Source organism: Bombyx mori, chromosome 14 (genome assembly GCF_030269925.1).
Source record: "Bombyx mori chromosome 14, ASM3026992v2".
NCBI classification, from domain to species: Eukaryota; Metazoa; Arthropoda; class Insecta; order Lepidoptera; family Bombycidae; genus Bombyx; species Bombyx mori.
This window is the reverse complement of record NC_085120.1, coordinates 6,797,513-6,813,644: the sequence shown is the minus strand read 5'-3', so window position 1 is coordinate 6,813,644 and position 16,132 is coordinate 6,797,513. Positions and strand designations below refer to the sequence as shown.

The following is a 16,132-nucleotide window of genomic DNA, read 5'->3' as shown; positions in this document are numbered from 1 at the left end:
ACCGATGACCAGTGCTTAGGGTACCTAAAAACTGGATCGGGAGGATCCGAAATGACGTTTTTTTTTTGTTATAATATTTAGCAAACAATCGACTTGACTGTTGTACTCACGTGACGGCGATGGGGGCGCTGATAGTCTTCTTGTCTATGGTGTTGTTGGCGGTGGTGTTGTTGGAGAGGGGTGGGGCAGCGGGCGCGGGCGCGGGGGGCTCCGAGTGATTGTTACTTTTGTTCGTCTTGTTATTCGTTATTGGCGGTAACTCCTGTTCCCATCACAAACGCATTTTTTTAATACTCATGTGTGCTAAATCTACCTATATGGTCAAGGTAAATGATGAGTATTTACTTTACTAAATGAATTAAGATTAGTTACTAAATTAAATTTTATAATATTTAATTAGTGATTGTTAAATTGTAATAAATTATTATACTCATCATTTAAGGTATTTTTAATAAATATTTCTGATTTTAATAAAAATAATAATTCAAAAGAAAAATTTGAGCGTTTTTTAATTCATTTCTTTTAGTTTGTATTAAGAGAGATTTAATAAAATAATTACATAAATATTATAAAAAATAAATAACTAATACACATATCTGCTGTCAGGGGATGACATGCCAAATGCTTTCTATTCAAAGCAACATCCATCATGCAACATCTATTAAGACAAAATATATTTTATTATGAAAATAAATAAATAAAAAAAGCTTATTTCTAAAGAAGATCGAAATGAGAATGACCTCAACACCAATAGACTACGACTACAGGAAACTAGACCCGATTCTTTCAACAACATGCTTTAGAAAATTATATTAAGGAGAACTATCAACCGATATTAGTTAACTCATATATTCATTCTCATTTAAATCCTACATATTATGTTTGATCGCAGTTTGTATTTAATATTAAAATTTTATTTTTTAATATTATTTTTTTATTAAATACAAACTGCGCTCAAACGTTTTAGGATTAGGACTGTGCACCGACGACGACGCATAAGCACGTGTATTTGTGGGATTTTGTGTTGACACTATATCTAGTGTTGCCAGTTCGGCGAATAGAATATTAAAATCTGGTGTTGCCATTTTTTATAGATCCCTCTTTATTGACACAGTATAGTGTAATTATTTTTTTATTGCTTAGATGGGTGGACGGGCTCAAGCCCAGCTGATGTTAAGTAAATGCGCCACCCACCTTGAGATATAAGTTCTAATTTCTCAGTTACAACGGCTGCCCCGCCCTTCAAACCGAAACGCATTTACTGCTTCAGAAATAGGCGGGGCGGTGGTACCTACCCGTGCGGACTCACAAGAGGTCCTACCACCAGTAATCACAAGAGGTTTATACAAGAGGTGTTCACTGTTTATCAGTCAGTCGGTACATTCGATGGCAGTTAGTTAGTCGCGATTTCGTTAACATGCTTATGCGACGTGTTAGCGACGTAGCGTGTGTGAAACGTACATCCTCGCTGACTGGCCGCTGATTGAGCAACGTAATCGGTCCGGTGGGCAGGCTCTCCTTGGACTTGCCCTTGGCGATGTCCCGGAACTCCTCGGTGTACTCCTGAGTCACCGACACACCCGATCACAAGCGGTCACAGGTATTAACGAAACGAAACTTTGGACTGTTCACTCAATTTATTTAAAGTTTAGTTTCTTGCAGTACGATTCTCGTTAGTTCGTCCAAACTTTCGATTCGTTTTATGCGAACTCAACATAATGTAAAAAAAAAACAAATAAAAATAATAATAAATTAGAAACAATCCACAACACGTCCATCCAAAGCTAGTGAACGTTAATAGTGTAAGCTAAATGAAGAGAAGATTTCTAATAGGTAGAAGAATTCTAATAGGGATCTGTGACTACTAATCATGCGTAGGAACTAACATACCTAACTAAAAGGGTTGAATTTAAAATCATAAAATATTAAATTTTGTTTTAATCAAAGTAAATATTGCAATTTCGAATAATTTTCTATTTAGTAGTTTTATTCATCATTCATCACGGGATCTCTCTCCTAAGCTATCCGTCCGATAGATTTAACGACAAAAATGTAAATGAAAATTGAAAACGTAACGTCGATATGACTAAAAAAGACGAAAAGAAACCCTAACAGTAGCCCTAATTGTGTCTTCGCGTCGCGAATACCGAATGAAAAAATAAGATAACCTTTTCGCGCTCGTTGCAAGCTGATTTTAGATAATTCCAATCCAGAACTGATCTGCCATCGCATACAGGCAACGCACGTGCTTGGACCGGTACTTAATAAGCTTGAGATTTTTTCTTTACTTATTCGCTGGTAACCTAAGAAGTTATTCCAGATATGCGCGGACGGGTAAATGAGCTCACGGGCTCAACCTGAGAAAATCTTCAAACACTAGCCCCAGCAGTGCTTCGCAGAATCTACCACTCCATCGATATTGTGACCCACTGAGAAGATCCGGCGAGAATAATACAAGCAACTCCTTATTCCGAAAAAAAAATGTGCCTTCATTTTTTCTGAATTTAACGCGAGTGAATCCGCGTGTTACGTAAAGTATTATTCTAAAATACATTCAACAAATTTTATCAAAGTTCCAACTGTTTTTTGAACTATGGTTCCACAATGGCGTATTTTCAATGATCGCTATTCTATTCTATTCACCGTAAGTACTACACACAACCGCCTTACTGCCGTGGAACACCTCGGAGGAGGGGTGCTGTGATTTCGCTATGTGTTGCAACTATTGTATATAACGCGCCATCCATCCACGGTGTATACTCTTGTGCCTCCACAAAACCATTTCGTGCGTTTCCAATTCTTAACGTTCGTTTGCGAGTTTTGTGCTATTGCCTCTGACCACCGCTGTACTTACCTAGCCTCTACATTGTTCACATCAACGCACACATTAACAACAATGATCCCGTACGTTTGATTTAAGCTGGTGTGTGCGTGCGGTCGGCGGTGTCGTTTCGTACCATTAGCGGGTTGGTATAGAAGAACGCCGTGGGGCGATACGAGCCGGCTAGGGATGGAGCCACGCGGACGGCGCGCAGACAACGCGTCCACAAGTCGGACGACAGCACGCGTCCTATCGCCGCTGACGCCCGCAACGAGTACACTTCGTAAAACGAGCCTGGCGTGTCCGGTTCGTCCTTATTGCGGAATTACGTTCATGAAACTATACCTTTGGCCTCATACGAATAAGTGCCATATGTATGTACGATGCTTCGTATCTTCGTGACATTGACAGTGATTTTCTCTTTATTAATACATATAATCTTCGAATCGTATTTATAAATGTTATTTGTGTAGTTTTTTTCGTATAGTTTCGTTTTTATTTATAATCCTTTATCTAAATTAGCACTCAAAACCTTCGATAAAATTTAATTCGATTAAATGTGTTTATTAAAATTGAAATACGCCTGCACGAAATTTGAATTTCTCACGATTATTAAAACCGTAGGTATCTTAATTTATATATTATCCACTAAATTGATTATATATTCCTAATGCTTCTTTAATCGTGTTTTTAATTAAATCATTAACGGGTTTTCCTACGCGAGGTGACAGGAAACCAATTCTATCAAAATCAATGCACGAATTTGAACAATTCACCTAGATAACGACGAATGAAAATCTATCTAAATAGAAGTATCTAAAGTTTGGCGTTTGAAAGGCATGCTTTTGTAAAAAATGAATTCTTGTAGACTGTAGTTGTTAAACCAATTTTAACGGTAATATAAAGCCTTCGTCAAACAGAACGCGTACTTAGCGCCGCGTACTTAACGTCGCGCTCTTCAAATTGACTAGATGAGTCTAACGCTTCTTGACGCAACGCATTCGCTAAATCATAGTGCCTTTCGATAGCAGTGTGAAAATTTAAAAGTATTAAGAAATCGAGTGATTCAGATGTGGCATTGTATGTATATGCATGGGTATTTTCTAACTATTTATATAATTTTTTCGGGCATTATCTAGTATTTTAATACACATTCACTCGGACGCTAAAATAAAATTTGTAAAAAATTACAACGCCTTACGTCAAAGCGTCCTAACGCCGCGACATAGCGCTGCGTACTTATAGCGCTGGGGCTCCGTTTGACGGTATGTTACTATATTAGTACAACACATCTCGGCGTCGTAGCGCGGCGTCAGTTTAGCGCTCTGACGCGCGCTAATTACGCGTTCTGTTTGACGAAGGCTTTATTATACTCGTATAATCGGTTTGAGTTGTTGAGTTGTAAAATAAATATTTGTAATAAATGTTTTAAATAGAGTATTTGTATTAAGTATTTCGTATGATTGTTTTATATTTTTTTTATTCTATAATAATAGATTAATAGTACACGCGATAGGAAGTGGTGTCATGGGATTTTTTACTACTAAGTGGTTACATTCCGGATTATTCTCTAGCCCTTCTTTGAACAGTGATCTATCACTGCGTTTCGACAGTTACAAAGGGGGTTCATTTTATAGCTAGAGGAAAAAGTGATATCTGAAAACGAACCCTAGACAATCGTAGTGATTTCATACAAAAATTACGAACTACCTTCCGTTAACTGACGTGTAACTTGATGCATTGGAACTATTTATTACGTTTTTCTGTTTGAGAAATGGCGTAAATCGATTTTCTTTATTATCTCCACGATTGTGATTGTTGAAAAATGTTTTCAATTTATATGTTTGTGAAGCCAATTATAATTTGATTACCTTATTATTCAGAGCAAATTTATGAGACTAGAAATACGCTAATCTACACAACGAGAACTATCACTACCTTTAATATACCATGTTCTGTATTCAATGATAGTGTATTAATAATAGTATCTCAAATGCACTACCTAACTATAAGCATTAACAATTTAGTAAAATGCACTCGACACGGAGGAAACTAGAGCAAATCAGATCAGATCAAAGAGACACAGTTATCCAATGAGGGTAGACAAACATTTTTTAACACTAATAAACACGCTATTTATGAACCAACTTCGAGGATCAAAAAGGAGTGGCTTCTGTATTTATAAAGTATCGTTTTTTTCCCTCCATAATATTAAAATTCTCCTCTATTATTTATTTATTCTTAAATGGCTTTAATTGTTCCGAAATCCTTTAAAAATAATGTGTTATTTTTATTAGATAAAAATCTTTCTGCTGATGACTGTGTCTCAGTGCGGTTAGAGATAACTGATGCAGGCTGAGGATAGTAGCAGATGACGTCCATACCTCGAACTGCGGCCAGGCCATCGCCATATTGACCCCGTGGTTGTTGGCCCACCACTTGAGGTCCTTCTGGCTGTCTGCGTTGTTGATCGTGTGGTGGAACTCTTCGTAGATTTGCGGTAAGCTGAAAACGCATTATCATTTCTCTCTATAGTTTAATACATTTAAGTTTTGACACGTCAATTATATTGCCAGTTATCTCAGTGTACATTTTTGATATACATCTTTATTGTATAAATAGCTGTACTCTCCGTATTTATTGTCATTATTATTAAGGAGTCCAACACTCTTATAAATATTAGCTTATCCATTAAGTACATGTATTTTCTACATGGATACGAAGTTTCAAGTCAATCGAACGCATGGTTCAGTAGTTATAACGGAACATCCGTAAAAACCACTGTAGATTATAGTCGATAGATATAGTCGATATTAGTCTTTACTGTATAAAGAAATATTCTGACCTCGGTTCTTGACTTATGTTGAGGCATTTGTGGAAGCTAAACAGCACATCTTTGAAGAATTTCAATCGCTGCGCTTCCATCTGTTGGCACCTGTAAAAGGATAAAAGAAATGACAACCAATTTTTATTTATTTATCCTTGTAGTTAGACGAGCATACGGCCCGCCTGATGGTGAAGGGTTAGCGTTGTTCATGGACGTCAGCAGGGGCAGACCCAAGTCTGCTGCTTAGCGAGCATACAAATAAAGTTTACAAACTGATAGATTAGCGTTTTACCAAGATTTATAAAGGCGATGATACCTTTAGTAAAATTTTGATTGAGCCTACCACACCTTTCGTGTTAAGGAGTTAACGGAACCAAAAGACGTCACAGCGTCATTGCCGTCACTCACTTAATTTTAATAATTTGTTTTACCTAAGCTGGTAGCATTGAGAGGCTATGCCGGCGTAACCTAAGTGTACGTGAGCTCTCGAGGCTCTAACCTGGGGGCGTTGCTAACAAAGCCCTAGCAAGAGCAGTGCTTCGCAGATTCTACCGGTAAGATCCGGTGAGAAACTCAGTGGGTTCGTCACTCACACTGAAACATGTCGTCGAAGTCTCAATGAAATTGTAGAAAGAGTGTCCTACTCTTCATAAACCAGAGCACAGAGATGCTTTTCGCAGAATGTTGGTGCCTACTCGTGCGGACTTTACAACTTTTTTTTACCTATAGCCTGGTAACATAAGGGGCTATTCCAGCTACGCGAGGGGGGAACACTTCGCAAATTTCAAATGGCGCTCGCAAAATGGCGGCAGCGTTCTGTCTGTATTGTACTATCGCACAACAATTGCCATTAGTCATTTATTACTGCGCGCGTATTTTAAGCACGCAAGAGTAAGTTTATCGTCTGGTCTCCATCCTATCTATTTCTGCCGTAAGCTATAATGCGATTTAAAGGATGGAATTACCATTATACTATTGAGTCTACAACCTCATGTCTCAAGGTTTGCGGTGGCATCCGCGTTTTTTATGAGTGTCTAATACACCGAGTGTAAGATTGGTACCGGACCAATCTTACACTCGGTGAGTTGTGAGTTGGTTCAGCCACATATGTACGTAATGTATCATAAAGCCGCTTTCAGACTACGCTATAATATAATAGCATATAGTATATAGCTCATAGCACACCATACGTTATTATGGACACGTTCACGCTGTACTGTACTATATATTATTGGCTAAGTATACTATATGGCACTAAAAGCAGCTTGAGTCCCGTTGCCGAAATGTGCAATATTGCGAATAAGTAGGATCTCGAACGTATTAATTTTAAGGCGATAATCGCGATACATTTGTCTAAGCATTGTAGACGTTTAGCGACGATACCTGATAACGATGATGACATCAAACCCCGTCCCGACGGCCTCAAGGTAAACATGTAATTACACAATTACAATCACGATCACATCGCGACGTCAAAGTTATGATCGGTTACGAGCAATCAGTGTACTACGTGATGCAAACTAATCGAAATTTAAATTTGTATAACCGAAAATCCTTTGAAGCTATTGAAGATTACCTACACGATTGATGTTTAGTTTTGGCGGTAAATTTAGAAATTATATACAAACGTATGGATGCTAGAAAAAAACAAATATGCGCGAAAAAACCACATGACAGTAGATTTATAGAAGATTAGTTGTATCCGACCGCTTCACTGGGCATTTGAAATTAAATTATTATTTCTCACCCCCACAAAGATTCTCATCATTAACGTCCCCGCAACTGGTGTAGGGAATCCAACACTCATATTAATAATATTAAAACGTGAAGCAAAAACTTTGTATCCCTTTTTACGAAAATTTCGCGGACGGAGGAGTATGAAAATTTCCACACTTATAGAGAATATAGAGAAGAAGTGCAAAATGCTAATATTTTTTTAAAATAATGCATAAAAGATACATTAAATCAATAAAGAAAACATTATACACACTACATACCATGTATTTGACGCACACACGCATGCATACTATTTATTGTCAAACTTTTGTTCTTGACGTCTGTTGTCAAATTGAGAATAGATTAAATATTGTTTGTCTTTATTAATATTTTTTATAGTGTAGCCTTGGCGAAATTTGTGATTATAGAAGTATAAAATACAATCATAACTTACAATTCCAATTAATTATAGTCGAATTTCGACTACTGCGGGACCTCTAGTATTAATAATAGCCTATCCATTAAGTACGTGTATTTTCTACATGGATACCAAGTTTCAAGTCAATCGGATGCATGGTTCAGTAGTTATAACGGAACATCCGTTAAAACCACTTTAGATTTATATATTAGTATAGATCATAAAGACGATTTCATAGACGTGGTATTTCTTACCTATCGAATACTGAAGTCATGTCCTCTATGTATCGAGGGTTGTACGCCGTGATCTCGGCTAGAGCTGTCTGGTATTTTTCTCGGTTCTTTGACACTTCGTCGCGACATTTCGATACACGATCTGCCATTTTCTTGACCTACGAAAAAAAAAAACGTATTTATTTTTGTAAACCCTGAACTTTATCAATAAGAAATATTACATTAATGCTTGCTGTAAAACACGTTAATTCTACGATCAACGGTTTCAAGAAATATGCAACAGATTTCATATGTAGTCTCAGTTAGGAACAATTAGAGCTTATTAATATTGTCGAGAATTATTTACTTTATTATAAATAACATGTAATATACATTAGAGAGGGAACGCTGAAGATATATTTTCTCAACATCTAACGGCATAACGAGACATAACTATAACGAAGTAAACTAGTTAGCAGGTGTAGGGGGCGACGCAAATTGTCGCGTCCGCCGGCGTCGCACAGTCTACACGCCGCGCCGCTGCTATAGACTGACAGGGCTGTGCACGTGATTACTATTTGTCACAGCAATATTAATAAAGTTTTATCTTTAAATTATCCTTATTCTATATACTAAGTTGAAAATATGCCAACTAAAAACGGTATTATATCGTTTAAGAATAATTTTTAAATCCGGTACACGAATCTAAACACTCGGACATACATATAACTCAAACGCCGAATTGAAATTTTATAATAATAATAGCTTGTTGGCCTTGGTAAAAAATAAAAAATATATAACAGAATTTGCAAGAAATTACCATGAGGTTTTTTTATAAATGGCACATACAAAAATCGACAATAGAAACAAATTAAAACTTAAACGAGTGAATATTCTTACATAGCTAATTTTCATCCATTTTAAAATCATAAACCTGTTCTTTCTTATATTTAATATCACAACTAAATTTCAGTATTTTGAATGACATAAATATTATGTAGCTATTCTCGTTCTATTAAAAAAATTGAAGTTTTTTTTTTTTAATTGATTAGACAAGGGACAGCCCTGCATACATATATGTATAAAATTACGCACCACATTTCTAACAGGGTTAGACATTGAATCGTGCACGTATGTGTGTATATAATATACATTTCTCTCAGTATAGAAATGTCAGACAGTAAAATTGAATTATATTTTTATCTGTACTGTATGTTTTATAGGCACTGTATCAGATGCATATATCGAATGGATATTGGTTTTAGGGTTGATATTTTTGAAGAGTTTTTTAAATTCATATTGAATTCATTTTGTGAATTTAAAATTTAAGTAAAACATGAAATATCGATCGAATATTGTATTTTAATTTTACTTCGAATATTATGTTTAATTTACATTATCTTAATTACATATTTTGTATTGAAATACGTGACTAAAGCAAAATCGAAAAGTTGACCATAAAATATCATAAAGAGGTAATACGTCCAATTATTTAATGTTGAGTTAACTTACCGTCATGGCTTTCTGTTAGCAAAAACAAAAATAACAAAAGCATGAGTATCTGTGTCGAATATAATAAATAATAAAATTTAAAAAGAAAGTATTAGTTTCGTTACGTTGGTTCACGTTGCATTTTGAGCTATACGTTCAATGGGTAGTGAGGTTGGGGGTAGGGTAAGTAATAGGACGATAGGATAGATCTAAGGATTTGCTTCAGATAGTCGTTATTATAACCGGGAACAGAATTAATCCCTGTATTAAGAAATTACTGCATTCCATATAATACAATGTATGTCAAGACATCACTTTTGCCATACACTATCCGATATTGAATGATTTTCCCAACTCGATGTGCCTCAAGCGCCATAGACTTGTCCTTTTTCGAACTAGGCTTAAGAAGAATCTTATTTAAAAAAAAAAACTCTTGCAAAATTGGTGATATTTTGAATACCATTTTTTTACAACTTAAAATTATAGGTTTGCTCTTTCACGAGGTTTGACGTAGCCTTCAGTCCTCAATTCCTCCTTCATTCAGACCGCTTTGAACTTTTTAAGATCTTCAGAAATTCAGAAATTTCAGCGTTACCAACTGGTGGATATCATAAAGTTGTCTCGGTAGCGAAACCTATTGTATTTTTATTTTCCAAGTATCGTTTTGCAGCATCAGTTGTAGAATTTGTAGCCTCCAAACAGGCTACAATGTAATTTATGTATTCCCTCAACTATTAGATTATGACTCAAATTTAGACTAAGGGATGATCTATGAATACAATCGCGCTAATCTATGTTTTTCTTCTATGCCTTAAACATTAGACTAAAAAATGAGCTATGAATACAATCATGCTAATGTAGGTTTTTCTATGCCTTAGACTTCATTAAAGCCTTTTATCTATAGTTGTTTATTTATGAGGTTTTTAAGATATAATATAAAAATTTGGAAAGAGAGACTGAAGAAGGGTTATATCACAATTAATCATCACATATTATCACATTCTTTTTAAAATAAACGAAATAGTGTTAGAGTATAATGTTTGTATGAGCTCTTATAATAACAATATAAACCTCTTTGTAATCCGTGATAAAGTGCGTCATTTATCAGTATGAAAAGCGACAGCAACTTGTCTGTGAACCCTGAACAGCGCACAAGTGTCATCAATAACAGCGCCAGTCAGCTCTATTTTTCAAGGATGTTTTTTTTTGTGATAACATTTTACATAAAATTTGTATTCGACAATAACCATAATTCGCCTTAAAAGTGTACAATTTCCAAAAATATTCGAAATTGAGTTAATATGCGGAATGATTTAGTATCATCAGTATTTTTCTCATAAATACTGTCAAAAGAGCGTAGTTCAGCTTTAGTTTTTTTTTAGTTTACCTACGTTTTGAGTTTTTGACTACTATTAACAAAATTAATACATAATTTTATCTTACTTTAAAGGCAGATCTTGTAACTGGTAAAAATTAAAAAATAAATGTTGCAAAGATTATTAATATTAAAAATATCACATGTTTAACCTTTAAAACATTCTCCTGTAAAATTAGTAAGTTTTGAGATTATACAGTTTTAATGCGAGAAGACGAATTGTCTAATTTGGAAAGAGTGAATAATCGAATAATCAAGTTACCTTTTTAACTTATTTCCTGTTTGTACTCAATCAACTCATGAACCGATGTTTGCCATATGAAATAACATAAAACATGGATTTTCATCAAACTTCAAACCCGTAACCGTTTGATGAAATGTATCCACAAATTGTACTAGAAAAATCGATTATAAAAATGTGTGAGAGAAGCTTGTACCTTTTCAGATATGTATATGAGAAGTAAGCTAATATGTGTAATTGTATTCGTTATTTCATTCTCATGTTTTAATAAAAAAAGAAATATGTATTTATGAATTTAGTTAACTAAGACTAGATAAAGTTAACCTTGTCCTTAATGTCGATATTGTTGGTTAATCAACAGCAATACTGACGTCATCACTTTAGAAACACCATAGAAATAGCCACTTCGTCATATATAATTATATGTGAATGTTATATTTATAGTATCTTCTTCGGTTTTCGTCAGTCGTCGCTATAATTAAAAATAATGTTAATATCGCATGTATTATGTAATTTCCTAATGACGAAACGCGTAAGTTCTTTGTCAGCCCTGCTATAATTCTACCCGAGCCACTCGGCGTGATAGGGGCGGATTCAATCATCCGACAAAAGTGCCTCTGCCTACCACTTCATTACCTGCTGCCTTAACATGATTTGAGCCCGGGCGTGCCGTATATAAGAAAATATCCACATAGCTACGTTTATAATGGAACATCAGCCGTTACGTTAACGTTTGACTCAACATAATGACAGTAAATTCGAGACGAAGACGACGTGTCAGTTTGATGTCTTTATCCGTTTAACAAAACTATTATAATATAATTAACAAATCTTCGTTTAAATTTAATTTCGATCGACATCAATTATAAGTCTTAGCAAAAGTAACACGAGAAACTTATCGCCTTGTATAATTTGAACACGCATTAAACATAAACATCCTTCTAACAAACATCTCAATTTTCAAACTCACCGCCTTCATAATTAGTTTATTGGCAAACTAAAATACTTGGAAATTCGTGAGCAAACAAAGCAATCTCTATCAATGACCTCTAAAACTCGTCGTCGTCGTAACGGATCCCTCGAGTAATTTGTGGTCAAAATCGCTCCCGCACGGCTTGTGCCAACAACGCCTTCATCCCAAAAGAATAATAGTATTTAATTTCCTTTTAATCAAAATTATCTGGATGGAGCATTTTATGTTCTATTTTAGACATTTCTTCTTTCAGCAATAAGGATGGAATAAATGAAATCGATACAAGGCGGAAGAAGATGACAGATAATAGACGAATCGGCCAAATATTGGAACAAGCAGTGGCGATGTTTGACAATGGCGATACTGCAAACACAGTTGATTGTTGTAAACAAAGCTGGACCTCAAATTATAAGTAAGCGTCAAAAAATAACATGGAAATTGAAAGATTCTTGACCGATATCAGAAGGAATAGACAACAAATAAATAATAGTTTAAAAAAACTAAAAAACACGCTTTATATAAAATTCAATTAAAAAATAGAAAATAAATTTTAATAAATTTAAATTGAAAATAGTGTAAAAAAATTAATTTTTTATTGTTAAAAAAGCTTCATTTTTTAGTGAATTTCAATTTTTTCAATATTTTTTTAAATATTGAATTTTCATCGGTCCTCGATAAATCTACACAGTTTGAATGAAATCTGGCCGTTTAAAGTGGGTCAAAATCGCGTCTAAAGGAGTCAGTTACAAACATACATACAAGTGAAGCTAATATAAAGCGTGTAAAAATATGTGAAGAATTAGAAATTAAAACAGTTGTTTAGACGTAAATATATTTATATCTCCGTTGTAATGTTTAACATTCTGAAAAGAAAACTAATAACACCCAGCCCAGGGACATTTTATGTTGCACTAGTTCAAACATTTACATTTTAATGTTATATGAAAACCGGTTACAGTTTCGGGAAAAAAAACGGTCTTTCCCCGACCGAACCGTTTTCCGGTAATCAACGTTCAAGATAAATGGAAAATTTTCAACGGTACATGAAATATTTTTTCTGTGTAAATAACATTCCTTAGAACCGGCGTCCGGATACTGAAGTACGGTAATTTGATGTACCGCTAAAAATGGTGGTATTGCAATTTCTCGTGCTTTTTGTCGAATTATGGCGGGTTTTTTTATCAGATTCACCATTGCCTTATTTTCTATGCATTGATTTTATTCTTAAAGCTCAAAACTGTAATCTTGTCCAAGAGAAACGAAACTACGTTAAACACGAACAAAGGCTTAATAAATTGGTTATCCTGCGAAAGAAGGAACAACTTTCTAATCGACATTTGTTTCATTCGGAGTAGGGATGTTGATTACACGTTCTTTACCAAAGATATTTAGAAATTCAAGTTAAAACAGAAAAAAATATTATCACATGGAAGTGGCATTGTGATTAATGTAAATAAATCGTAGAAAGTAAATTCTGGTTTGATGTCAGTTACGCCATTATAGTGTACTGCGTGTGAGAGAGATATAGAGACGTTCTAATCAAAACCAGAAAGAGAGAGAGAGTATACTTTATTGCACTCTAAAATAAAATTAACATTGGAAATCAGTCAACAGGTTCATATACTGTGTACAATAAGAGGTCTTATCGCTAAACGCGATCTAAGACAACCGTTTTCATCTAGAAAAATTCTGAAAAAGTTACGGTAAGTATGTTGCGGTTCCACACCCGGTTGCGGTATAGGTATATTTGTTGGAGTATTTCCACTTTCGGGTAGCGACATGGTAAGCGGGTGGTCTTCGTAAATCAATAAAACCAGAAATGTTAACTCAGAGCGTATATTACGCAGGAGCGTTCTGTCTGATACGGTGACTCGCTCGCTTCCGAGCTAAGGATTGTACAGCAGCTCTTTTTATAGTCAGCCAGTGTGCCGGCAACTCGCGCCATCAAAGGGTGCCGCTGCGGTATGTGATCCAAGCCGCCCGCCGCGAACGTTGAAGTGTGCCGGCGACCCGCACCATCAAAGGGTGCCGCTGCGGTGTGTGTTCCAAGCCGACCGCCACGAACGTTGCAAGTGTACCGGTGACCGGAGCCGTCAAAGGGTGCCGGTGCGCTCTGTGATTCAAGCCGCCTGCCGTTGATCGTTGCAAATATGCCGGTGACCCGAGCCATCAAAGGGTGCCGACGCCCTCTGTGATCCAAGCCGCCTGCCGTCGACCGTTGCAGGTGTGCCGGCGGCGCTCGCTGACAAAGGGTGCGGATGCGCTTTGTGATCTAAGCCGCGCGCCGACACGGCTATTCTGCAATTGACGCGTCTCTGCGGCATTAGTCCTGTAATGATAAATTACTTGAATCTTGGTAGTGGTACTTAAGTTGGGTATCGACACCATACATTGTAACAACTAAGCCTGCACGCTAGTGTTCAAAGTATGGCCTCAACACCATTGATAATTTTGCAACAACCAAGCCTCCACGCTGGTGTTCAAAGTTAGGCCTACACGCCATTACTCATATTGCAACAACCAAGCCTCCACGCTGGTGTTCAAACTTAGGCCTACACGCCATTACTCATATTGCAACAACCAAGCCTCCACGCTGGTGTTCAAACTTAGGCCTACACGCCATTACTCATATTGTAACAACCAAGCCCACGCGCTGGTGTTCAAGGTCTGGCCTACACGGCATCAACAACCAAGCCCAAGTGCTGGTGTTCAGACTTAGGCCTACACGCCATTACTTATATTGCAACAACCAAGCCTACACGCTGGTGTTCAAACTCTGGCCTACACGCCATCAACAACCAAGCCTCCACGCTGGTGTTCAAACTTAGGCCTACACGCCATTACTCATATTGCAACATCCAGGCCTACACGCTGATGTTTAAAGTCTGGCCTATATGGCATCAACAACCAAGCCCAAGCGCTGGTGTTCAGACTTAGGCCTACACGCCATTACTAATATTGCAACAACCAAGCCTACGCGCTCGTGTTCAAAGTCTGGGTTACATGTCATCAATAATATTGGAACAACCAAGCCTCTTCGCTGGCGTTCAAAGTTAGGGATACAAAGAGAAGCCTCATTCCAAAAATTGTATCTCATTGATCTCTTCTAATGGAAATTCATACGCCGACACGGCAATCTCATTCTGTTTTCCATAGTTTGGAGCTGCTTGTAATTTTCATGGGTTACTTTTGGGTCCACGTTCTGTGATTTTCTTGACCTCGTATCGGTCATTAGGAAGGACCTTCTTTATCTCGTAACCCCCGAACTTTTTGACTTACTTTGGTTCCCAACCAGAAGGGTTAAATCGTATTGACCCTAGTCAATTCCTTTCATTTTTGCTTTAGTGCTATCAAATTTAGCTTTAGTTTTCTCTGCCCGTTCGGTCATCCTTTCAGACACTATTTTACAGAAAATTTAGGATTAGCTCTCATTTTCTTCATCAATAATTGAAATTAGCTCCATTCCATAGGTGCTTTCCCAGTTGCTTTGGATAGGTACTGTACAGTTAATAGCAAGTTGTGTTCCCAGTGATCCTGCTGAATATTACTAATGACAGTGAGTCCATCTTTAACGATGCGGAAAATTCTTTTGGCCTGGCCGTTTGATCTATTCGTGTATGCTACGATGTGGTGCAGTTCAATGCCATACTGTTTACAGTATTGTTTATATTAGGACACGAATGCACCATCACCATCAACGATTATCCTCTTGAGAGTTCCAAAAAGAAATACAAGTGTTGCAAGGCCGATTCTTGACTTTTCTTAGTAGCATGCTTTAATAAAACAATTTGGAAAAGGCATCAACCGTACAAAGACGTATTCTTTTTCAGGTCCACTCAATTTCCCAGAGATATCTACGTGAATTGTCTGTGCTGTGCCTGAAGTACTTTTCATAGTTTTACAAACCACGCAATTGTCTATGAAGCTGCGAACTTTTGAGCTCAATTTGTCAGACCAAAAGTGTTCTTTGAGCTTTTCGAGTGCTTTCTCCCAGCCAAAGTGTTTTAAAACTTTGTGGTAATTATTTATGATACTCCATTGGTAGCATTGTGGTACCG

General features: G+C 36.5%; 1 protein-coding gene across 8 annotated transcripts in view; it reads right to left on the bottom strand.

Annotated features, from left to right (window-relative positions):
* LOC101742433 (protein kinase C and casein kinase substrate in neurons protein 1) overlaps positions 1-16,132 on the bottom strand; it is a 104,283-nt gene that overhangs the window by 4,839 nt on the left and 83,312 nt on the right. For 7 of the 8 annotated variants that reach the window (XM_004922611.5, XM_021352105.3, XM_062672071.1 and 4 more), the window contains exons 6-10: positions 8,037-8,173; positions 5,667-5,756; positions 5,206-5,326; positions 1,462-1,563; positions 111-262 (exon numbers count right to left, since the gene is read on the bottom strand). In XM_004922611.5, coding sequence (XP_004922668.1) covers positions 111-262; positions 1,462-1,563; positions 5,206-5,326; positions 5,667-5,756; positions 8,037-8,173 — 602 coding nt within the window. The remainder of the gene's footprint in view (positions 1-110; positions 263-1,461; positions 1,564-5,205; positions 5,327-5,666; positions 5,757-8,036; positions 8,174-16,132) is intronic. The other variant, XM_062672075.1, reaches the window with a different exon arrangement.